This window comes from Neoarthrinium moseri (assembly GCF_022829205.1).
Source record: "Neoarthrinium moseri strain CBS 164.80 chromosome Unknown scaffold2_Wmoseri_CBS_16480, whole genome shotgun sequence".
In the NCBI taxonomy this organism is placed as follows: Eukaryota; Fungi; Ascomycota; class Sordariomycetes; order Amphisphaeriales; family Apiosporaceae; genus Neoarthrinium; species Neoarthrinium moseri.
In genome coordinates, this window is record NW_026055116.1 from 1,559,008 (window position 1) to 1,583,984 (window position 24,977).

General features: G+C 50.9%; 7 protein-coding genes across 7 annotated transcripts; 4 read left to right on the forward strand and 3 right to left on the reverse strand.

Moving 5' to 3' along the window:
- Positions 1–964: 964 nt before the first annotated feature.
- On the forward strand, positions 965–1,851 carry JN550_001239 (uncharacterized protein; the record flags this gene model as incomplete). The annotated part of the gene is made up of 2 exons (XM_049310865.1): positions 965–1,018; positions 1,075–1,851. 2 exons carry the CDS (start codon positions 965–967, stop codon positions 1,849–1,851), a joined length of 831 nt encoding a protein of 276 aa, XP_049177145.1.
- Positions 1,852–6,126: 4,275 nt separating this feature from the next.
- Positions 6,127–9,109, reverse strand: JN550_001240 (uncharacterized protein; the record flags this gene model as incomplete). The annotated part of the gene is made up of 14 exons (XM_049310886.1): positions 6,127–6,541; positions 6,599–6,663; positions 6,717–6,741; positions 6,797–6,827; positions 6,878–6,907; positions 6,959–7,150; positions 7,215–7,277; positions 7,352–7,375; positions 7,430–7,646; positions 7,703–7,928; positions 7,985–8,078; positions 8,158–8,557; positions 8,682–8,914; positions 9,037–9,109. The coding sequence occupies 14 exons, from the start codon at positions 9,107–9,109 to the stop codon at positions 6,127–6,129; spliced, it is 2,088 nt and encodes a 695-aa protein (XP_049177146.1).
- Positions 9,110–10,932: 1,823 nt separating this feature from the next.
- On the forward strand, positions 10,933–14,196 carry JN550_001241 (uncharacterized protein; the record flags this gene model as incomplete). Its single annotated transcript, XM_049310897.1, has 1 exon — positions 10,933–14,196. One exon carries the CDS (start codon positions 10,933–10,935, stop codon positions 14,194–14,196), a length of 3,264 nt encoding a protein of 1,087 aa, XP_049177147.1.
- A 543-nt stretch (positions 14,197–14,739) lies between these two features.
- On the reverse strand, positions 14,740–16,746 carry JN550_001242 (uncharacterized protein; the record flags this gene model as incomplete). The annotated part of the gene is made up of 3 exons (XM_049310909.1): positions 14,740–15,309; positions 15,495–16,478; positions 16,534–16,746. The coding sequence occupies 3 exons, from the start codon at positions 16,744–16,746 to the stop codon at positions 14,740–14,742; spliced, it is 1,767 nt and encodes a 588-aa protein (XP_049177148.1).
- Positions 16,747–18,138: 1,392 nt separating this feature from the next.
- Positions 18,139–19,575, forward strand: JN550_001243 (uncharacterized protein; the record flags this gene model as incomplete). Its single annotated transcript, XM_049310920.1, has 1 exon — positions 18,139–19,575. One exon carries the CDS (start codon positions 18,139–18,141, stop codon positions 19,573–19,575), a length of 1,437 nt encoding a protein of 478 aa, XP_049177149.1.
- Positions 19,576–20,874: 1,299 nt separating this feature from the next.
- JN550_001244 (uncharacterized protein) lies at positions 20,875–22,054 on the forward strand (the record flags this gene model as incomplete). The annotated part of the gene is made up of 2 exons (XM_049310931.1): positions 20,875–21,452; positions 21,604–22,054. 2 exons carry the CDS (start codon positions 20,875–20,877, stop codon positions 22,052–22,054), a joined length of 1,029 nt encoding a protein of 342 aa, XP_049177150.1.
- A 1,073-nt stretch (positions 22,055–23,127) lies between these two features.
- JN550_001245 (uncharacterized protein) lies at positions 23,128–24,741 on the reverse strand (the record flags this gene model as incomplete). The annotated part of the gene is made up of 1 exon (XM_049310942.1): positions 23,128–24,741. One exon carries the CDS (start codon positions 24,739–24,741, stop codon positions 23,128–23,130), a length of 1,614 nt encoding a protein of 537 aa, XP_049177151.1.
- Positions 24,742–24,977: the final 236 nt, after the last annotated feature.

A 24,977-nucleotide genomic window follows, 5' to 3' on the forward strand; every position in this document is an offset into this window, starting at 1 on the left:
GTATGATCACTAGCCTCCTTTCACTCTTGGTTTCTTGCGAAATACCATCCCCAGCAGTTCGTTGCATCCGTGGGGGTAACGTCGGTGCATATAGTCCGTGCAGACTGGTAAGGATCCTGGCAGACAGGAAGGGTCAATGGGGGGGGTTTGCAAATACGGAATCGCAGATATAGATCTCATGCATTTGGAATTACTGCTACTTTCCATGCTTCATTCAGGTTTCTGGCCTGATCTGCCCGCCTTGCTCCGGGCATCGCGACCAGGTGATTCGGTTTCGGGTTTGGTTCCGGTTCCGCTGCCATGCAAGACAGGAAACGTAATACTTCTCAATACAGCAGCCATCAACAGGATCCGTTTCCTCCATCCTTGTAACTCTGTCCGGTCACGTCAGAAGGACCAAGATTTACCAGGCTAGATAGATAGAGTATTCACGGTTGACGACATGGGAAACGGGGGACCTAGCTCTTCCTGTCCTCCTTGGCTTGCGAATCCAACGCCAAGATAATAAACCATAGACACTCAACTGGTTTCCGATTCAGTTGTAGTAATGGTCAATGAGATTTTGAACGCGTCCTCACACTTCCCAGTCGTTTCTGGCAACTTCGATAACCCCATAGTCAAATTGTGACACTTGCAACATGGTAACTTTCTCTTTCTTGCCACACGCTGTCTGGCATCGTAACGCTTGGTGGAAAGCGCAATCAATGGCGGAGTATAATGCACGAGTCTGGCCGATTGCTGCCATCCCGGCAAGCACGTTCTGCCATCTGAGCCGTATCTCGCCTCAGGGACACATATTGAGCACCTGCTGTTTCCACCACCTGGCACTTCGGCAATACTTGTGCCGCTTCGAGGACCGTCCAACATATCATTCACTTCCGTCTATACAAGATTACATAGGCAAATTTGATCAACATGTCTTTCTACGGGCTTTCCTTACCAAGTAGAGCCTATGCAACTCGAAATGTTCCTGAGAACGATACCGGAAGATCCACACAACCATACACGATCCACCTCGGTAACGGACCGCTACTTCAACGATCAATTATTGAGAATACATTTGACGGCCTTTAGAAAAGGAAGGAGAACCAAAGGCGCAACTCGTCCTCTGAAGTTTCAGCGTACATCGACCTTTACAGAAACGAGTCGATTCCGCGAGCTCAACACGTCGAACACTCCAAGCTTCCTGTGGGAAATTTGGACGAGACGCATCACGCCCCCGAGCTGCAGGAGACAACACCAAACGCAGCCGAGCCCGCTGGCCAAGAACAAAAGACAGAAAAGCAATCTTGGGCAGATCTAGGGTTGGTTGAGCTCCAAACCAGTCCTTTGCACCAATGTCGCAGCCCTTCATCGTCCAACTACCCCTCGGAGGGTATTCGTTCAGAGGAGTGTCTCTCTCCTGCTAGGACCACGAAAGCCAATCCCAAGCGTAGTTTCGATGGCTCCGATATCTCGCGGTACTGTCTGAGTCGAGCCCGAGCATCAGAATGGCTCCGTTCTACGGACTTGTCGGACGGCAATGAGCGAAATCTGACTGCTACACTCGAGGAAGAGCTTGCGGCCTTTGAACATCAGGATGGAAGTATGACAGAGGAAAGAACGAATACCGTTGCTGAGGACGAGGCCGGCCCAGCTCGTGATGCAGCGTCCGATGGAAATAGAGGGAGCGTCGGAGAGGACGAGGACCGGTGTACAGCCAACAGAGAGCGGACGGCTGTCAATGCTATGGTCACTAGCGAGGCAGTGGCCGAACCTCAAAAGCACAACAAGTCCAAGATGATGAGGTGGCTTTGCAAGAGTTACAAGCAAGCAAAGAAGCGATTGGTCAAAGCGAAACGTAAAGAGTAAGAAATGGCGAAGGGAAAAGTACTGGGCTGCAGAGAAGTATTGCGGACGTCTCAACACCCTATCTCTGCAAGACGCGCGGTAGTAGTGATACATCCCAGGGATACAGGAAATAGGAGATAGATATCCCAACTCCACTCTCGCTGCCACATGGGCTACTGATCTAGGACCACACATCATAGTGCTACGGTGCGAAAACTGAAGAGCTTGGGTGCATGGTAGTCAAAAACTACCCTTAGGTGATTGCACAGTATAACTACATCGATTAGACAAAGACAGTTCTTCAGTACCCTACTGTTTTGCTGATCTGGTGAATCTTGCTGCACATATGTTAAGAGAGTTGGACTGATGGGCTCGCTCGAATGAGCATTGATACCTCGGCGCATCAAATCCAATCCCAGAATAGTCGGTCTCACTTAGGTGTGTTTCCTCGGCCGGTGAGTCCTGGTGTTTCCAAACGGCCAGCCGTCTGTTCATATTTGTCAGTGTATACTGATGTTATTCTCGGGAGGAAGAGGAAGGAGAAGGAAAAGGAAACTCACATTGACTAGGCGCGTGGACGTCGATTTTGAGCTCATCCGCCCAAGTTGACACCAGAAAGGGGTCTTTCAGCAGAGCACGGCCTACAAGGACAGCATCCGCTGAGCCTGCATCCAGGATCTCCTGGGCTTGTCTACCTGAGGTAACCTCCCCGACGGTTCCAACGAGGCACTTAGAATTGCCGAGTGCTTTCTTGATAGCCACTGCGTCTAGAAAAGGTCAATATGCTTAGACACGGTCTCCCAGCAGCTTGTAAGACGTACAAGGAACTTGGTATCCGGGACTGGTTTGGATCTTCTGGCGGGCATCAAGCCCACCGCCCGAAACATCGATGAAATCAACGCCGTGGTCCGCCAGGACTTTGGAGAGTTCCACTGCTTCGTCCACGTTGAACTGTGGCAGCGATGGATCCCATTCTAGGTAGTCGGTCGCGGAGATACGCACCATCAAGGGAAATCCCTTTGGGAGTTCCGCTTTGACAAGGTCGACAATTTCCAAGGTGAGTCGAGTACGGTTTTCAAAAGAGCCGCCATAGTTATCGGCCCGATGGTTGGATGCGGGCGAGTAAAACGAGTGAAGGAGATACCCATGCGCCGCGTGGATCTCGATAGCCTGTATGCGGTTTCATTGGAAAAACGGACAATATTGGCCTCGCAGCTGGACTCACATCGACACCGGCTTTCAGAGCACGCTTTACCGCCGCGACGAAGTCCTTCTTGCACTTCTCAATGTCTGCTTTGGTAGCCTCCCGAGGTGTAATGGTGGCCGAGCTGAACGGCTCCGCGGACGCTGCGATGACATTGTCGGGCCATCCGCCTGACTAGGAACGTATCTGTCAGCCGCGTTCCACAGGAGACAGGGGAGGTACACGTACATGGTTCCCAGCAGAAGCCTTGCGGTTGACCCAGGGCGCTACCGTGCTGGCCTTCCGGCCCGCGTGGCCAATCTGGACGCCGAACTTGACGCCCTGGCTGTGTGCAAACTCGACAATCTTCTCGAGGCTTTCCACATGCCCGTCGTCCCAGAGGCCCAGGTCCTGCGGCGATATGCGGCCCTCGGGGGACACGGCCTGCACCTCGGTCATCACGAGAGCGATGCCCCGGGTGGCGAAGCCGCCCAGGTGCACGTGGTGCCACATGGACATATAGCCATCTTGAGAAGAGTACCTACCCTTTGTTCAGTCGGCTCTAACACTGCTTGGCGTTGGAATCATGATTACTGGCACATGGGAGACAGAATAATGCGATTGTGTAGCGTCAGCCCATTGATTTTCAGAGGCGAAAAGAGAGAGCCTTCGGGCTGCTTATCCCAGGCAGTGCCGGCCGCGGGGTCCTGAACAGGAGTGAAGTAAGAGATCTATTGTAATTAGCCCAAGAGGACGACTAGCTGGTAATCATAGTGACGTTAAGTCACTTACGCCCTGCGCCCCATGATTAACGAGGCTGTCCTCGACTGCACATATGTCACCCGGAATGGGCGCTTGGTCTGCTTGGGGAACTTCTTGTGGCATCTTGGGGAGCTTTGGACGAGGATATCTCTACCGATTGTTTTCTGCCGAACGAAACAGGAACATAAACCTTCAAGCGGAAAGAGGGCCGCGGGGCCTTCTTATACACTCTACGTGATACCCATCTTTTCCGGTGACCACTCAAGCAAGGAATCCAATGGTCGGATTTACTGGTACTCATGAGCGCGCTCGTTTGGACAAGGCTGCGGTGCTTACTCATGCCAACGCTTCTTATAACGTGCTGCAGTTGAAGCGCCCAGTAGTTGAAACGGACTTCCAACTCTGCGTTCTGATTGGGCAAAATGTGTCAGCGTTATGCAGGATACAGATTGGGCCGGAAGTATCGCGGTCAGTGGGGACATCCAGTGATGGGTGTAGTTCACCTACTGTGACCGCAATTCTCATTGGTCCAGGTTTCATCCGTTGGTTTGGGACACCCTTATAACTGTATTCTCGTTTCTGACCTTGTGGCATGTTAACACGGTGACTCCTCAGCGGGCACTTAGCCAACCCAGCAGCATGGAACGATATAATGTGGTCAAGAATCGATGGAGGCGATCTGTGTATGAATGTGACCTATTGAGCGATAGACAAGCAGACAATTTTCCCTACACTGTTGTACAAAACCGCTACAATGGAGATCGCCTTCATTTGCTGCTAACCAAAGCAGTATTCTTGACAACAACTCTCGGTTGCTTTTTGACACAACGGCATAAGGGAGTCTGAGAAGAATTTGAAGGAGGATAAGACTGGTAACAAAAAGTAGAGCACATGGGTCTGTACTGAGAGGAATAATTCGATTGAGTTTCTCGACAGCTATATCTTGACCATTTCCCACTCATTTCTTAGTGCTTCCTCGAGCTTCCTGACGCCGATTGGTAGGTGTAATCCCATGTATCAAGATATTTCTTCATCGCCGTTTTGCTCTCCTTGACCTTATGCTTTACGTTCGAGTTGGAGGAACCATGGCTTAGGAGTCGCTCAGCGGTAGTTTGGGTACCACTGGCGACATATCTGTCAATAGTGGCACTCGAGTGATCGGACTTTTTCTTTCTATGGCACTAGTCAGCCTCTACCCCTCCAAGTTGCCCTCTGAATAGGGTCATAGGGCCTCTTCATCTCATGCACATACCCGCTCGAGCTTGAGGAGACTGCGTAATTTCCAGAGTATTTTCCGGGCATGTTGCTAGATCTCCCGATATCCTTGGCGTAGGGGATGAAGTGTCTTCTTCTGCTTTAATTGTAAGGGGCTCCTTTTGCAACGATGAAGTGAGGCCTAGTGATACTGCCGGAAGATCGATTTCCTGGTCATGGCAGGCAGCCCTTGATATATCCATTGACCTTACAACCATCGCAATTGCAATCGCTACTTCGACCACTGCCCGTTCCATAGTAGCACGAGCTCGCTCGGTTGTCGCGCGATTGGTGCTTGAGCAGCACACAATGTGCGGAGGTTTGGAGCCTGAATCGAAGCAAAGGCACAGGGGAGTGCGTGCAAGCATGGACTCAAAGGCACCAGATGTGCCCGCCGGGGGACGAGCGCAGACTCCCAGCGGGCATCTGGCCGGCACAACGCCACAAGGGGAAACGACGGGATTCCATGCAAGGATCATTGTCGCGAGCAATCACCATTAGTGAGTCTTGGGCCTCGTCAAATACAGGAGTTGACACTGACTTTCTATATGTGTTGGTCTTGGGGACGTGTTATTGGCGTATAGCACCGTTGTGCCCACGATTTCGGTGACAGGGGGAAAGGGCACAATGTGTGCTCGCCACATGACCTGAATGATCAGAGAGCTTATCACGTTTGCAAATTTCTGATCCATGTAGTTTGGCTGACTTTTGTAGACTATGGCGAAGCACATGACCGGATGGAGAGCCTTCAGGGCAGTGCCGACCGACCTGTATTGTGGATATGGCTACACTCACAGTAAATCTCTGGGAAGTTGGGAGGAGTATTATGAACAAATTTCAAGCATATTGATCTATCGTAGGGCTCAATGTCTCCTGATGAGATTGTGCAGAGAAGTACCTCCCCGGGTGACTTCACGCAAGTGTTTATGAACAATTTTATCCTCTCTTCTAGTCTATGATGCATTCTAATAACAGGTTGAATACACATTTTTGCATTTTCACTATTGCTCTCCGCCATCTCTGAACCGTAAAAATGCAGTCTGATGACCGAAATGATTTTTTATTAAATGCTTGCCATAAGAGTGAGGTCATAAGGCCTAGTAACATGGGTCATCGGGGTCCAGTGGTTCGCGACAGGTGGGAAGATCTTGATGGTAAAGCATTGGTTCATCGGGTTTGCGCTGCCAGAATATCATTGATTTCTCGGTTTGTACTCTTGCCTCTAGATCGCCTTTCTGGTCGGTAGCCTTCCGTCGTAGGAAACGCAGCCTGATTAGATACGGGAGGTAATCATTAAAATACCAAGGTAGATATTGTTGGAAGATCCAAGGCAAGTATTTGAAGACCTGGAATCGTACGAACTGTGTCTTTGGGACACCAAAAACGAAATCCAAGTCCTCAAGGGACTTCTGCTTCGTTTCTTCGACGAAGAGGAAAACGAGGATGAATGCTAAGACGCTCATACCAGCAAAAAGAGCCAAAGTTCCAGGATAGCTGATCTTGGAAAGGACACTGACGCCTGTTAGCATTGGGAGATCATCCGGTAAACCTGAGAGCATGGTGGTTTACATTGGGAAAAACAGACTCAATAGCCCAGCGAAGAAAAGATTAATAGATATGGCAAAGGCGCAGCCCTGAATTTCACAATTAGTGTTACGATGGGTTTGCATTATGGCTACGTGCATACCGCTTCTCGATGTGTCAATGGAAAGCTTGTATGCTGTCAGTACTTATACTGGTGTGGTTCTAGTGACAGAGATGAAGTACCTTTCCGCTGCTAATGTGAATGGAACAGGTCCTGTCGATGATCTTAGTGATGAGAACATATACCTGCGTATGCGAGCATACCTAAACCAGGCGAGTAGAGTGCTGCATGAACTACAAAGGGTCATCAACTAACGAATCAGGGTTGAATCATGAGCTACTCACTGTATAAGAAAATTGCCACCAATATTGATGCAGTATGATCATCTTCACCTCCGCCAAGCGCCCATTTAGAGGAGGCCGATGATGCAACAAGTAGTACAGCCATTGGGGGCAGAGTAGTGATTAACCATTTTCGTCGACCAATGGTGTCAATGTACTTGATAGCAGCGAGTCCAAAGATGAAGTTGACGGCACCTGGCGCTCAAAGGTTAGAGAAGTACGCCATATCGTGAACAGAACACAGTAAAGGATTGATTACCGAATCCGATACTGTAGGCTAGTGACGTATGCTGGTCTCCGCTGAGATTGCTAAATAAGGTACCTATTTATCACGTAAGCCAACGAAGAAAAAGGGAAAAAAGGGGGCGGAGCACGAAGAGGAAGTCTGCCACTGACCGGAGTAGAACGCGAGAATATTGACTGACACTGATGTTAGCTGCAAAACGGGATTTCAAGCTGATGGTCCCTACTTACTGCCACATAGTTGTTGGGCCAATGACACAATAGAAGTGCTTATAAGGGCATTCCGAAGCCTTGGCTTTTGGAAAAGTTCGATCACTTGGCTTGAAAAGTCTTTGAACCCCATAAACACGCTGGAGTGTTGTAATTCTGAGGGATTGCCGTGTTCTGCAGCTTCAAACTCCTCCTGGACTGACTTATGCAGGACATAAATGTCTCTCATAGCGATGAGCTGGGAGACAGAGGAAGGTTAGCGGCAGTGTAAGAGTAGTTGTCTTGGCCACGAACCTCGGATCGCCTTAGTCCCTTGAGAATATTGTAAGCCTTCGCCGGATTGTAATCGCGGCGTCTCAGATAATATCTTGGACTTTCCGGACAGGCAAGCGAAACCACACAAAGAATAAGCGCAGGGAGCAGCGGGGCTCCGAGTATCAATGTCAACTGAGTTTGATAGTTTGAGATCCTGGCGAAGAGCGCATTGGATGCAAAACCGACCATGATACCGCAAGCAACCCTGAATAGATCTTGTCAGTCTATTCAAGACTGATACTGATGTTTCTGCAAACGTACCATAGCTGCCAAGCCATAACAGAGGTGCCTCTCCAATAACCGACGGCGCATTCGGATGCAAGCATAGGGGTATTTACGGCTTTGATTCCCATACCTGGAGCAGGAATTAGTCAGACTCATTCAACACACCGGAGGAAAGCGATAAACTCAGTATCGCAACAGCAATAACGCACCAAATCCATTGAACATCCGCAGTATGATTGTAATATTCCACCGTTTTAAACCACCGCTCATTGCAGGGACACCCCCCAAGATGGCAGATGTGATGAGTACCAGAATAGCAGCAACTTGCATGGAGCCTTTGCGCCCAAAGCGGTCACTGAGAGGTAAAGCAACCCAACATCCAAAGCAAGCAGCAGATAAAAATGGTGTTGCATTCATCACTCCTAATATCCAATCACTTGCTTCAACTCTTGGCGTGTGCGTCAAAGTTGTGCCGTTGTGAGCCCTGATTGTAGCGTTTATACCCGATATATCGAACAAATCCTCATAGAGAGAGGCGCTATTGATGGACGACTGGACCTGACCTTGAAGAAAGGCCGCTAGTGAGACAGTGAGAATTACAATGAACATCTGCAACACGAACGTCAGTGGCCGCTGGGATATGCCTCCTCTCAGGCGAGTGGCGCCTAAGATGCTGATGTTGGAGCTCCAAACGCTACCGGAAGGAGAGTAGATGGCTTTCAATACTACTCACGCCAGCTTCCGGCATAGCAGAGTCCTGCTCTCTGATAAGTGCTTCTTGCTCTTCGCCGCTGAGTTTCACCAATCCAGGTTTGTATGGCGCTTGAGCTCTGCTAATATCCTCATATGTTTTTGGATTTTTGGCTACCTTGGCAGCCCCGAGAAGCCTTCCATAGTCAACCTTTGGCAGGTAGCATCTGTGAAAAGCAGCAACATCTTCGGCAAGATCCTCGTCACGTAAGTTGCCTGTTCTAGTGTCAGCACGTACAATTCATCTAATCCTGGACGTTGACATCGAAAATAAGCAGTCTATAAATTATATGCCTAAGGCTGGCGACGGATTATGCACACTCAGCAGATGAACTTACTGAGTATGTTCTCCAACCGAGCATCGATATTATTGGCTCTAGCTCGTACTCTTCTTTGTCTGATAAAGTCCATTCTGTTAAGGCTTGATCTTTGCTCTTTTGGGGATGATTTCATTCCTCAGAGGAAAGAAAAGCGTCAAACAGGAGTAGTGTGAGACCTTCTGGAAGGGTGAGGATGAACTGTTTGCAGATAGCCTGGAGAAACAGATCCGCCTCGGTTGAGATGGGAATTCAATGATCAAATACAACCTATGGTCAAGAAAACCGATGAGCCTTGACGACGTAATAAACATGAAGTGGTCTGCCAATCAATCCGAGTATTCCATGTCAAGCGCAAAGACCAAGCGTGTCCACAGTGTCGTACACTGGTATGGCTCTCTCCTCTAGGCGAACCAGGCGAGTAGGCAAAGTAAGGCAGCCCGCTTGACACTGGCACAATTTGTGCTAGGTCTAGCACGGCTGTGCGCTATCCTTGTAAAGCCTCGCAAGTGGCCTGATTGGTGACTAAGGAAGACTCATTCCGGGCCGGGAGATAGACGCGAGGGCGAAGGGTGTATACAACCACCACATAAAGAAGTGACTCGCATCTCATCCCTGTCGATATCCCAGCCTGATCATGTTGCCGATTCCTATTCGTACTTCCTATCCGGGTTTTGTTGCTACTCGCCAGGCCTTATTTCGGCTTCTAGCCCCCGTCGTCCCTTGGGCGGCGCGAAAAACAAAACCTTTGGCTGGCAACCAAATAAAAACAAAAAATAAAATAAAAAGGGGCGCTACATTTGTATCCTACTCAGCGAAAATTCCGTTCTTGGCGGTTTCAGCCATAGCTTGTTACTCCCGTATGTTCATTGCCTCGCTGCCTCGGGTGCCTATAGACGGCGTGCCATGACTCGCTTAAAGCGCCTTCTGGAATGCGGGCGGCCGGGTGGGTCCAAAAGCCTGGGGTGCTGTGGGGAAGGTTGGGGAAATCTCTATAATCGTTCCCTGCCAAACCAGGTATTCTTGCGACGGCAAGAATCTGGGTACTCAAGGCGCCCTAATCGGAGACCTATTCCGCACCCGGGCACCAACTATCACGACGTCTTGTTCTTATTGGCTTTCCTACCGGCCATACTATGTACGCTCGGAGCGCAAGGATCGGCAGCCGAACCAGGGTCGCCACGTCGCCAAACGGCCAGACACACAAGGGCGTACTCGGAAACTCCAATATGTTGAATTAGGCAATGGGGCTACTATAGCACCTAGCTGTGTACTTGGTTCCTCGATCGGTCACGTCGTACCTGTGCAGAGCCTCATGCCGTACACCCTTCCTTCCGTAGTACGCTCACCGAAAATCACTGCCCAATCGCTTGATGACATTTTGCCGAAGAGTCGTACGTAGATATTAAAACAAATCCCAATGGAGGACCTCTCTAGCGCCATTGTACACAGTGATCGGTCTCGCCCGGTCGGCAAACAGTTTGAGCCTTCTTCACATCTCCAGGCCAAGCATGAACGCACTCCTGTGTACCCCTTGCTGATGTGACCCTCCTGCCCCCATGGGCTCGCCTAAAGCCTATTGCGGGGGTGGGTACGATCAATTGTGTTGTTCATCCCATCATGCGGGGCCCACTCCGTGTTCTCTCCTGGTTCCCAGAGTAGAAAGGTGATATATCTGTCTAGCTGAAGTCGAAGATCCGTTCGGTTGACACCTTTCTTTTCCACCAAGATCAACGTCTGCTTCAAGGCGTTGACTAGACTATTCCAGGGCTGAAGACGCGTGAGTCAATATCCGCCCACGGTGATATATCAAATCAAGCGCAGCCCATTGGCTTGACCGTCTAGAATCATTTCACGGTTTCATCCCATCCTTTACAGCATTGTGGGCTTGCTGCCCCTATTGCTCTCTGCCATAATATGTCCAATTCGATGGAGTCCCAGTCACATACCAACCTCGGTTCTGAGGAGCCCTGCGCCGCCGAAAACACGGCTTCTGGCGATGCGAATGACGATCAAGCTCCATCGACAACATTACCAACGTCGACGAAACGCAGTCTCTCGGCGCAAGCAAGCATGGATCAAGCAACTCCTCGGGAGACGCGATCTATCAATGAACGCAATCAGAGCTCCTGGGCCCAGGCTAAGGAAGATTACATGAAGGCGGCAAGGGGAATGGCAAGAGCAGAATCTGAACAGCGATTCGACGATGCCGCCACTTTCGCCACCGATTGTTGGGCAGCTCGCAAAAGCTACTCTGAGCTACATCGATTCTCCGCAGGTGAGAAACTGGACATGATACTACATCATACAGAGATCCTTCTTCAGTGTTCTGGGTTGGACAAAGTCCACATCGCCATTGGACTGGATGAAGTCGAACATGACGCGCGTTACCTTGATGCCTCTAAATGGGGTCAGCTTTGCGTCAATGTTGGGTTGCTGTACCTGAGATGGTCTGCGCAACAAAACCTGAGCAAAGCAAAGCACTACTTGGAGCTTGGCCTGGCATCCTCAATCCGATCCAAGCCATCAAACCATGAGACGCTCCTCGCCATCTGTCAGGCTTTGCTTGATGTTTACGACCTGAATGAAGACAATGGGAATGTACAAAATCTGATCACAACAATCCGCCGAGATATCTCTCCCGAAATGGTGAATCAGATCAGCATTGGAGAAATCGCCGCCGTTAACAAGTGGTGTGAGGATCAGGGTTTCAGCATCTGCCAATGGTATCAGCCAAGTTCGCCGGCCGATGCTCCGACACAGGACCCCAGTATTGCTCACTACCACTCCCGAGACCCCAAGAAAGGCATCTCCCCCCTGGAACTGGCTCTCAGAGATGCACACTACGACAGATTCCGTGCCATGCTGCGCTTCGAACAGACTACCCTGCCGCGAGCAACGATGTCATCTATTGCATCCAACCTTCTTCTTCTGGCCGCTGACACCAGACATACACTCTTTGCACAATCTCTGATTGATAGCGGCGCCAAGGTGAATCATGTCGACGAACATTGCCGTTCAGCATTACATCGATGCCAACATTGTCCCAGGTTAGGTAATGAGGGGGGCACCAAATTAGCAAGGTTGCTAGTTGAGCGAGACTCTTCCCTGCTTAATCAGAAAGACGCTCAGGAAAAAACGGCTCTGTTCATGGCATGCGAAGCGGGACATATTCCCATGGTACAGCTCCTTCTGGATCTCGGAGCGGATCCTGAAATCGCAGACATCCATAGGAAGACTCCTCTGCACGCAGTCTGTGAACAGGGCGACCTTGCAACAATGCAAGTACTTCTGAACACTGTCCATGCCTCCAAGATCATCAACAAACCTGGGCCTGGTGGGTATACACCTATCATTGTGGCAACCAGAGTGGCATCAGCAAATGCTAAGCGGATCGAAAGCGTAAGAGAATTGGTGCGGCATAATGCCGATCCTCATATCAAGGACAATAGAGGCAACGATGCATTCATATATGCGACTGGCCATTCAGGAAAGGCAATCAAACAGATTCTTAGACGGCCGGGATTCGAATCGAATCGCTCATCGACCTCCATGTCATCCACCTCGCAAGCAGCAGCAATAAGTGGCAAAGGCGAGCCTGAAAATTGGACCATCTTGAGCCACTCCAAGAGCAACGCTTCCGGAAACGGCAAACAGAGAGCTCTGGTCTCATCCCACGGCAAGAATTCTGTTTCCAGCAAATTCTCAGCCGTCTTCTCACACTTGGGCTCAAGTAAACGGAGTACTGTACCGACGGAATTCAGCGAGGAAACTCCAGCCTATGCGAGTAACAGTACCGAAACGTTTCTTGTGCGACAGACAAGCGGGCAAAGGGGGAGAAGCGAGAAGCAAGAAACTATTTTGGAAGTACCTGAAGCTTCACAAGTTCCACTGCAGAGACTAGCTAATCTATCCCTCGGTGCACCATCTCCCGGCGCTTCGACCAGCGGAAACGAATACTTGTTCGACTCTGAAACGGATCTCTCGGAACATGAGCACGAAAGCGCGCAACAAAGCAGTGCTGCTAATAGCGCCCCTATCAGGAATTACCAGCAGGTGCCCGGTGTACGGGGCCTCTACAACGAGGGTCCACCGGGCTATATTGGACACCCAGTCTCATTCGGAGGAGGCGGTGCGGCCGGGTCCGGATTTGGCAACTTACCAAACTATGGAGGGGGCAGCGCGGCCGGATTTTGCAATCCGTCGAACTTCGGAGGCCAAGGCCAGTCAGCTGGTCGGACATCACAGCAAAGTTGTATTGTCGACCAAGCTCCTGTATTGTCTGAGCCATCTAGCGAGAAACAATTTGCTTGTCCTTACAACGAGGCAATGCCTTTCGCCTACCCAGAATGCTCCAAAAGAGGATTCACTCGCCCTCGGGACATCAAGCAACATTTACGTCGACAACATTATAAACCATATTGTTCAATCTGCCACCAGACTTTCGAAGATCCTTCTCACCGGGACTCCCATGTGGATGAACATATGACCTCAGGTCAGCGTGGGATCAAACACAATCTGGAAAGTATGACCGACATGCAGAAGGAAGCGATCAGCAGAAACCCTCCTCCTCAGTTGAATGGAGATGACCGAGAGCAGTGGTACCACATGTTTAAGATTTTGTTCCCAAATCTTGGTCGACCCCACTCACCGTATTTGGAGTCCGACCCCCTTCTAATGCTGGACTACCTAGAGCAGTTTTCTCAAAATCGAAGAGTGCAGCTCGATTCGACCTTGCAGCAGATGATTAGCAGTGGTGCCATCCAAGAGCCGACCATCACCTACGTGGCTCGCCTTGCTATAGATCAACTATTCTTGCACTTTAGGCAAGTTCTGTCGTACGAAACTTCACGACCCTCGGATTCTAGACAAGCTTCTCTGAGTTCGTATTTAACAGGGTCTACCAGTCCGCCTCTAGACTTTTTTGCCTCACAACCAGCCCCAGACTTCCAAGTCGCTTTCAATTGGTCTGGTTTGGGTCAACCCCCCGGGGACAGGCAGCAGGTAAATGCACCATTCGGGACACCACAACAAATCCATGTGCCCGATCAAAACACCTGGTATCCAAGCCTCTCATATCCCGGCGGGGCACCTCCAGCGACTCCTCCTGAATTGGAGAGCCATGGCTCTATTAGCAGCGATTTCCATCAAGGACGAGACGGTTCTGGTCATCTACGGTGACCTGTGTTTTATCCAGACAAGTAAATCTGTGAAAACCATAGACGCTTGTTCAGTGCTGCACTATCCAAAGGAGTTGCAAGGCTGTGTCTTGATCGACTGGGCTACCAGCCCTCTGGTTTGGCGTATGAATCTTATGTCCAAGTCTGGTTATATATTGTTCGACCGCAAAGAATAAGTATTACAGCATACATACTGCGTTTTGGATGATGGCTGTTTATTGAGACTATTATTTGTTGAGCGAGAGTAAAGTCTTATATCAGAATGAAACGAGCACGTTGCCTACCGTAACTCTGTCATCCTTCATCTGCTTTTGGCAAGCTTGCTGCATACTGGTGAAATCTTAGAGATTCATCGTCAATTCAGGATTGACTGGAGATACCAATTTATAGCTTATTAAAACCTTTAAAATGCCACTGGACTCGTTTCGGTCTTAAATCCAGGAAATCTCCAAGACGGCTTGTAGAAGAACAGAATACGCCTATGTCTCTACGTAAGCCCTTGAAAGGTCACCATGAGAACTGTGAAATTTAGGTCTTCTACTGCCTATAACTTCACAGGCCACTTTTTCCTAATCTTGCGGCCAAATCTATGAATTATTATGGGTACCGGAATCATGGCGATACATAGAAAGCCCAGAACACTATTCCCCCATCCTATGCCAAGGTTGGCAAAAAGGGCCGGACCCGCCAACGGTAGGAATGCTCCTGTCAAACTCCGGAGCACGGTGAAGGCCGCGATTCCACTGGCAGCGTACTGCGGGTATGCATCGATAATGTACGCCTGGGCCGGCATCCAAAGGCCGAAGATGCCTAGGCCCAGCGGAAATATGCCGGTCACCGCCGCAGCCCAGTGAGCATGCTTTTCGGCCGCCCAGCCGTACCAGAAAAAGGTGCAGGGAGTGATCATGGCGAAGTATGCCATGGTCGGTAGGCGCATCTCAGGCTCGTAAATGCCTCCGTTGGCGGCCGTTAGGCGGATAACGGAGCGGTCGCTGAAGTATGAGAAGAAGATCAGCCCGGCGGTGTAACCACAGCCCATCGCGATGAACGCCAGACCAGAAACCCCCGTTGACCAGCCGTAGATAGTCTGGAACACTGTAGGTACTGAATTATACTACAATATACACATTGATCAGTTTGTGTGGTTTCATCTCGCTGGGAATTGCTACAGTATCCAATAGTCTTTCAATGTCCCTAATCTGATAGCAGACTAGCGACCGCTATATGGGAGCAAGCCAGCACCATCTACTGACACGGAAATGGAGGAGTAAAAAACTGTACACACTGCGTGGGACTCACCATGAGATACAACGTCCCATAGACGAAGGAGATGTACAAAGAGATGGTGAAGATGATAGGGCTGAGAAATAGCAACTTGAGTGGCCGAAGCAGGCCAAGCCTCAGAATTGCAGCATTCGAAAGGGATCTCGACTCTGGCGTTTCATAACATGATTCCAATTCTGGGCGCCCAAGTTCTTTGCGCAACTTGGAAGTTTTGTGCTTGATCAGGACGCGATGATTCGTTTCGGGAAACACGAAGACCAGCAAGCCCGTAACAAGCGTGGATGGGATGAAGCATATCCATGCTGCCCAGCGCCATCCAATACTTCCAGCAATGAAGGCACCGACGAGAGGTGCTACCGAGGGGCCGATAGTCGGGCCGATAGTCCAGATGGACATGGCAAACCCACGTTCTTCAATTGGGAAGAGGTCAGCGATAATGCCTCCTCCTATCGTCAAGTTGACCGAGCCTCCAACACCGGCGAGGAAACGGAAGGCGACAAGAGATCCCAAGTTCGGGGGCAAGGCACAACCAATCTCCATGCAGCAAAAGAAGGAGTTGGCCAATATGAGCACAATTTTGCGTCCAAATATCTCCGACATGGGCGCGAGGAACAGCGGGCCAACAGCGAAGCCCAGCAAGAATATACTGACTGGCATCGCAGCCACCGTTGCGTTTGTCTCGCCAAACTCGGCCGTATAGTACTTGATTGCGGGGCTTAGGATCGAGGACGATAACGGCGCCATGAGTGTTATAAGCGCCAGCAGCACTACGGCTGTCATTTTCCTCCTTCTAGAGAAGTTGAGCGGCATGGTAGGGTCATGCTGGCTGTCCCAACCCACGATGCCCTTTTCAAGTTCAGACAAGGGCAGTATGGTAGGCTGCAGGTGGTCCTTCTTACTCTCCTTACTGGGTTTGCTGAGTACTTTACTAATAGTTTGGGATACTTTGCTTCTCCTGCTGGCCACACTATTCCGCGATTCCGTGCGCCTGATTTCATCCTAGAAAAGCTGTTAGTCGTCCATTCATTAGAGATCAAGCAGCATTGCAACAAACATCTGTGACCCCAGGCCCATTATTGGGGCGAGCCATCAAGTCAGCCTCTTCTCTCTCGAATTTGCTGACATGAGGTTTTTCATCAGACTCCTCGGTTTCGGCTGCTTCCTCGCTTGGTCGTGCCACATCGCGGACATAGTCCAACGGGCCGCGAGGTGAATCGCGTATTGGCGCAGAGGAATCCATCCCGGTTTCAGAATGAGGCGACGCCATGATAAATAAATATCTGCGGTATATGCGAGAGCACTTAAAATGGGTGCCTAAGTGAGATGGTCTTTGATCCCCTCATCTGGGCGCGCCAAGACGAGGCGTTCACAGCAAAGGTATATGGATGCAAGAATATCCATAGAGCGGAAAGCACGGCTGTTGAGGAGAGATACATCTGGTTACAAATCAACGGGAATAAATCTCATCCTTGACTTATTGGCGAAGTTCCGCCAAGGATCATAGTGATCGACAGCGTTACTAGATAGCCGTTTCGGCGCCGAACGCTTGCTTGTTGCGGGGATCGAGGGGAATAGTCAGATAGTTCAAGAGTTGCCCATTAACACACGGCTGATTGCCTGCCAGGCAGCCCTAACGTGCCAATCTGCACATGGCGCAAAGAATCCATTGTGCAGACGGGTTCCGACTTGATGGATTCTGATCGTGAATTAGGCCCACGGTTTGAAGGATCAATGTCCAAGCACCTGGGCCAAGATGGGCCAATAACGCAGGTCAGATTCTCCAAACTGCAAGGAAATGCGAGGTGGACAATGCTACCCCAGAGGAAGAGACACCAATGGAAGATGTTTGACAGACCCAGTGCGATGGGTCATCTTTCCCAGACAAGTCGAGCCGACTAGCATCAATCATACAGCAACGCAGCAGGTGGTGAGTGAGCTTGCGAATTGTGGCACGACAGGAAAGGTGCAAATTCCCAAGCTTCTCAGAGCACTCGAGACGACCTCCGATTCTGCTTCTGTGGCACAGACTTCAAGAGCGTTCGTCCATCGATAGTCGCAGTCCACACTCCAAGTGAGATAGTTCTCGTCTCATGCAACACAGGGGTCATCATCTATCATCACCAAAAATAGCACCCGCATGTTGGCCAGATTATGAACATCCGTATACGGCAATCTGTGGCACCTAGCACAGGGCATACTGAACATCCATGGAATTAGAGTTGACATACCAGAGCGCAAGACAAGCTCCAGGTATCGTTATAGGGCTCACCTATAGCTAATCGGGTGGGTGCTTGGCGGTCTCGGTAGTCGAAGGCACCCCGGCCCACAGGTTGGTAGGCACCAGGGTCCTAGCCTTAGCTTTTGCTTAGCCCTGGAACCACCGCCCAAAACGGAGACTCACAGGGTCCTGGGTCCACTGATACGGACCCCACAGCATTTTTCCAATGGCATACGTAGCACGTTAGCTTCACATGCCTCGTCATTCCTCGCTGGGGGCCACGAAATCCACATCGCAACTGCATGAACGCGCTGTCGCAAGCTCGTCGACCTCACGGCTGCCGGGCAGTCTGTCTTTTCACGCGCGTGGCTTCGAACCGCCGACCGTCTTCTCCGTCCCCGTCCATGCCATGAAGCGCCGCGAGCCGACACAGCAGCAACCATGTCATCAACCTCGTCCTCACCCAAGCCGTCGACCGACCTTAGCCGCAGCGAGGCACTGAGCCTGGCCGCACTCTCCCTGCTCTGCACCACCATCCTCGCCAATGCGTTCCAGGGCGACGGCGAGGCCCTGGTTGCATCGCTGGCTCTCAGCGGCCTGGCCTTTGCCGCGAGCTATGCCATGATCCGCTGGCTGGGGCCGACTTTCATCAAGGCCGGGTTGAAGGGCCGCGACATGGCCAAGGTGAACAACAAGCACGAGCTGCCCGAATGCATGGGCGCCATCTGCGCCGTCGTCTACCTGATCGTCATCATGGTCTTCATTCCTTTCCCCTTCTACAAGGACATAGTAGTCGCGACTAGTGGTGGAGGAAACCGCGACGTCGTCATGAACGTCGAGTACGTGCAGCAGGGCCGCTTGCTACACAAGTTCCCGCACAGCAAGCTGGCCTCCTTTCTCTCGGCCATCATATCCCTCCAGTCCATCTCCATTCTCGGCATCGGCGACGACCTCTTCGATATCCGCTGGCGACACAAGTTCTTCATCCCGGCCTTCGCCTCTATCCCGCTTCTCGTCATCTACTTTGTTGACTTTGGCGTGACCTCCATCGTCCTTCCGACTTTCCTCCAACCCTACGCCGGCCGCGAGCTCCTCGATTTGGGCTTCCTATACTACCTGTACATGGCGGCTTTCTGCATTTTCAGCCCAAACAGCATCAACATCCTGGCCGGAATCAATGGCATCGAGGTTCTGCAGTCCATCGTCATTGCCCTTCTGCTCGCCTTCAACGACGTCCTCTATTTGGTGACTCCTTACCCTCACCCGGCCACCGACTCACATCTGTTCTCTCTGTACTTCTTGCTGCCCTTCCTCGGTGTGTCGTTCGCCCTGCTCGCCCATAACCGATACCCAGCGCGCGTCTTTGTTGGTGACACTTACTGTTACTTCGCTGGCATGGTCTTCGTCGTGGTCTCCATCCTAGGCCACTTCTCCAAGACCCTCCTGCTGCTTCTCATTCCGCAGGTGTTCAACTTCTGCTACTCGGTGCCGCAGCTCTTTGGCCTGATCCCTTGCCCACGCCACCGCCTGCCGCATTTCAACGCACGCACCGGCCTCCTCGAGCCTAGCGTTACGCGGTGGGAGGTTGACTTCAAGAAGCAGCCCAAACCGTTAATTGCAACAGGCCTACGTCTCTTGCACAAGCTCAAGCTTCTCCGGGTCACGGAAGACAAGGAGACGGGCCGCATCCTTGAGACGACCAACTTCACCATATTGAATCTATGGCTCTACTGGCGTGGACCGCTAAGGGAGGATCGGCTCGCTTGGGAGATCACGGCGATGCAGACGGCTGTGGGCCTGTTTGGTCTGTTTGTCAGACATCGCCTGGCCCTACTGGTATTCAGGGAGGATAACCTCGGCATAGGAAGTAAGGTTTAGGCGTCCTTATATCCGCTGTAAGAGGTGGATGGTGATTTGGTATGTTTGCCTCTTCTTAGCCAGGGCCCACAGTGAAAAAACGGATGGTGTATATACGCGTTTGGTCAGAACATCGATGGTATATACCTGCAGATTGGGTTGAACTACAACCCAATGTACAATAAGTGTACAATAGCGTCAAAGGGGAATTTTGGTTTTGGTTTGGTTGGAGGTGGCACATTTCAAACGCTCTCCAATCAGATGTATATACCCTGTGCCAAGCTTGGCGCACGCGCTAGCTATGAAGACACAGATGAGCTGAATATAGCCGTTCCGTTACGGAAGCCGTACATTTCCGAGACAATACTATGAAAACAACGTCTTAAGACCTCCTGAATCGTGTTTAGCGAACTCGCGTCTGAGCTCCCTATCCATGTCATGAGAAAAGGAGCGGCTCAACGAGCTCAACTGTGGAAAACGGTCCTCCCCGAAGAGTGAATGACTGCCCAATTAAGTAACGGAATAGCAACCAGTATGCTAAGGGAATCAAGTTTGTATGGAAACTTCTGGCAAAGATGAAAGCCAAATCTCTGTTGCTAAGTCATTGCTCTTCGTTCCAGGCAATCATGTCGAAAATGATAATTTAGTTGTGTAGCTCGGAATTTCATGGTGTATAAAACTGATCTATGACCCCTGAATTCATTCCATCATACTCTCTTTCCAATGTAAGTTTCCAACCCAACCGAATTGGAAGTGATGGGGAAGGGGGAGATGTATTTAGTAAACCTTACACCTACTTCTTTCTGAGTCAGCCCGCTGCGCTAGATTCTTGACTTCTGGCCGAAGTGTAATATGTATCGTGAAGTCGTGATTAATTAAGGATTTAATGTTCATAGACCATGGCTTCGTAGTGTTTACATCCCTCAACTCGGTTCCTATAAAAGTGCAACGCTCACCTCATTTCTCATTGTCATAATGGCGCCTTCCCTTCCAAAAGCGTCTTCTTTGTCCTGCCAGTCGCACCCATCAAGGGCTGAATCAGAGCGTGCCGTGTACTTACATTTACGGACTTCATCTGAAGCTGCGCGATGAATAGAATGCCATTCACTTCCACGAAAATTCACAGCAATGTGACAACAATATCAACAGCATCATCGACGATGGTGAATTTTTGGAATTTTCGGCATGTAGCTTGACCCTATTTAATTTCAAATATGACGAGCATGTCAACGACTCTCTTTATGCTCATTATTCTGCCCCCATTGACCTCAAACTGGCCCACCCCGATAGTATCTGTCTCCTTATAGACCTCTGCCAGGGATGGCTACCACCACAGCCTTCACGTATTTTAACAAACTTCCGCTCGAGCTTCAGCTCGAAGTCTGGAAGCACGCGGCCGACGATTGCGGTCCTATGAGGTTGGATCTCGTCAATACCTCATCGACGTGGGATGCCGACGCCAACGACTTCATTCTGCCAGCCATCTGCCATGTCAACGTGATCGGAATCCAGAGACGCCGGATCGCTCTCATGAGCGTTTGTCATGCTGCTCGCAAGGTGTGTAAGAAGCAGTTCACAACTGTTGCGTGCCGCCACCTGTCACTGTTCTTCTCGAACGAAGAGCAGACAGACTACCGGGCGGGCCTCGATAATGGGCACACGCAAAGGGCCGTCTCCCGATGCCTCGTTCTGGATTGGGACGTAGACCTCATTTATCTTGCTGAGAGCGGCAATGCTACGCAACTTCCATGGCTCTTTGCTCAAACAGAAGGCCTTAAAGGCATCAAGAATCTAGGTCTACACCTGCAGTCTTTTGGGCCTTTCGATCACTGGAATACTCTCGACGAAGACCTTCGAAAGGCAGACGCTCTCGGACCAAAAGACCCAGAAGACGACTAGTAAGTGCATTTATCCTGGTCCTTAGAAACCATCTGGTTTGAAACAGTGCGACCATAGTCACTCTGAGCACGATATGTGGCCTTAGAGACGTTCCATTGTCCATTATGCAATCTGTGTAGACTAGCAACGGCTGACTTGTGGGTGAATCAGCGAGAAAGAGGCAACCCATTTCCTCGACAGATATGCAGACAGCATGACCTCACTGGAGAACATGGTTCTTGTCATCGATGAGACAGTGGCGGTATTTCTCGCCGATTACAGCAACCTCGATGATGAGCTTGAAAGTTTTCTGCGGGATATGCCGAAGAACGACCGCCTACTTCCCTCGTACGAGGCCTTTGGCGTTACCTTGGACATGGATGCCGACTGGGTGTACAGGCTGATGTATACCTGCACATCCCAGTGGGCGGGGTGGACGGAAAAGATGGTTGGGATCGTGGAGATGTTCAGAGGGTTTCGAAGGGCACTGCTAAGACGGGGAATGGACAATGTTAGACTCATCATGGCTGTCGACGCGAGTGGAAGCCTCAATGCCTTGAGTTCCGACATGTTTGAGTGGGGTGAGATCATGGAGGATCCACGTCACCAACAGAATGACTGAAGCAGTCACGGTCACGATCCAGTTCTACTGCAATCGCCGTCGCCGTTAACTACATAGTCTCCTGCTGGGGTCCTCTGGTCTTTCTACACGAAACAACGACGACCCCTGCAGACAATGTATATAGAAATTACAAGGAAAATTGGTCAACACTAAGGCACACTCTTAGAACAGGCTACATCATGGCTTCCGTCCTCAACTTTAGCTAGACGTCTACTCTTCAGAATCGTCCACGATCCCATCAATGACCAGCTTCGTGGTTTCATCCCCTAGAAATGGACTGTGATCAGCATCAATATCAATGATTTTTACGGTTTGCCGTCTGCGCCGACGCCTTTTGACCAGTGGGCGAGATTACATTATCCTCGGTAAGAATAATGTAGCCAGTGCTGCCAGATTACTACCGCCTCCTTCCCGACGTGCGGTGGTGGCAACTCGTAAATCCTCCTCACATCATCGAAATACGTCTTTCCAACGACCATATGTCCAGCCCAGTAGTCAGAACCGGGGGTACAAGCACGGTGTAGCCTTGCTGCCGCGGAGGCTCAATGAGCCTGCGACAATGGTGAGGCCGGGGAAAGCCTCAATAAATGATGGCGAGGACAGGCTTCTCAGTTGCCGTGATGAATCAATCAGAACAGACAGTGCAACATGGCAGCTGGTATTTTTTGCATGGCGCGTAACATCAGAAGTCCGCTGCCTCAAGATTACGTACATAAAAACTTGTAAGGGTTGACCTGTGCGGATAGTACAAGTGCTTACGCCACGCAGCGGCTGCACGAAGCCGACCTGCAGCTTCGCTGGATATTATTTGCCTACTTCAGAATTCCAATTGTGTACGCTACACCATATACAAAGTCAAAGTAGGCGGCAGATTTGTGGAATGAATGCGATGACGGTGACGATGACAGCCACGTTGTTCTTCTAGGCGTGATCGAAGCACACGTCAAGGACATCTGCATATTCCTGCTAAATAGGCTTCGATAGCCGAATACACTCTTACAGCTGATATCATCATCACTCCTTCATCTGACCTTGCTCCTCGAGTTAATGAATCTCGTATCCCACAAGCTCTCTCATATTTCGTACCGGTCGCTCTCATGCTTGACTGGGCGGTATGTGAAATAATCAAACTTGGCCTCCCTAGCTGTGCCGTTTAGATCCGAGCAGGCCACGCCCACAAAGGCACCAGTAAAGCTCCCATGCGCCTGGTGCCCACCACACTCGTCTGACACAATCGAAGCATCGAATACCGGTCCGATCTTCTTGAGGTCCTCTCCCTCGAGCGCGTAGAAGAACTGCAACTCCTTGCCACGAATTGAAAGCGCGAGCCTAACTTTCCCTTCATTGGGGATTTGCACGGGCTCGGGAAACGGCATGTTCAAGTTGCCACTGGGCCACGACGCCTCGCAGCTCTGGATAAGCAGTTCGCGCTTTCCGTCAGAGTGTGCGGAGACGGTCAGGTAGAAGAAGTTGAACCGGCAGTAGTAAGCCGTGAGGCCGGCGAACTCGCGTTCGTCCGTGGGAGAGAAGTCGATGACCGTCTCAGCATCGTAGGAGAAGTGTGTCTGGCGGCGCGCCACCAACGCCTGCTCGAACCAAGAGCCGATCGCCTCTCTGCCTGTGAGGGACAGCTTGCCACCCTGGACTGAGAAGATGCGTTCGGGTTCTGGTGTCCGGAGCCACTGGAAGTCCTTGTGTAGCTCCTTATCAAACGTATAGCGTTGTTCCTCCCAGTATCTAGTTTCATCCCGAGTTCCGGGAACATCAACTTTCAACGAGGGCACAGGCCCATCTTTCACATATAGCCAGTCATCGTCACTCCAATACGCTTCTTGTATCGCGGTTTCCCGTCCCAAAACACACCGCCTGAATTGCGTCGTGGGCCGTCCACTCAAGTGCACCAAGTACGTCTTGCCTTCCGGTGTCTCAACAATGTCGCCGTGACCAGCCCGCTGGATTGCAGCCCATGGCGTGCCCTTGGATGTTACGATGTGCTTCTGCGGATGTGTCTCATACGGACCCCATATGTCCCTTGAGCGTGCGAGCGTGCAGGCGTGCTCGTAGCCTGTGCCGCCCTCGGCAGTCAAGAGATAATACCAGCCGTTTCGCTGGTAGAGATGGGGACCTTCCACCAACCCCAGGTCTGTGCCGGGATAGATGTTCTTCTTGGGGCCGACTAACTTGCCGGAAGCTGGTTCAAACTCCTGCAACACAATACCTGCAAAGGCTTGTGGCCGTCGACGGTGGTCCCACAGCATGTTAACGAACCACTTGCGTCCATCGTCGTCGTGAAACAGTGAAGGATCAAAGCCGGAGGAGTTGACATATATAGGGTCAGACCATGGCCCTTCGATGGCAGGGGCGTGAACGATGTAATTATGTGTGTCCTTGTATGATCCGTCTTTTCGCTTGACATCGGTATAAACGAGCCAGAACTTATCGCCATCGTACGTCAGGCAAGGCGCCCAAACTCCGCAACTATCAGGGTTTCCTCGCATGTCCAGCTGACTCTTACGGTTCAGGGGTCGAGTCACCAGGTCCCAGTTTGCCAAGTCCTTGGAGTGGTGGATCTGCACGCCTGGGTACCACTCGAATGTCGAAGTAGCAATATAGTAGTCATCCCCGACCCGAAGAATCGACGGGTCCGGGTTGAAGCCAGGAAGGATGGGATTGAGGATAGGAGGCATGGTGAGTGTTTGAGTTACTTGCAAGTTGAAGCGGTCGAGTTGCACGTGAATAGTCAACGTCCTTGGAGCAACTATATACAGACCAGGACGAGGGGAAGGGCTTAGTTCCATGCAAGCAATTTAGCCGCTGCGGTGCCATTTACACCGAACGCACCCCACTCAGCGCTGAATGGTCACCTGCGCAAACTCGCTGAGGTATCGGATCATTCACCCGCAGACTCAGTCCTCCTATTAAC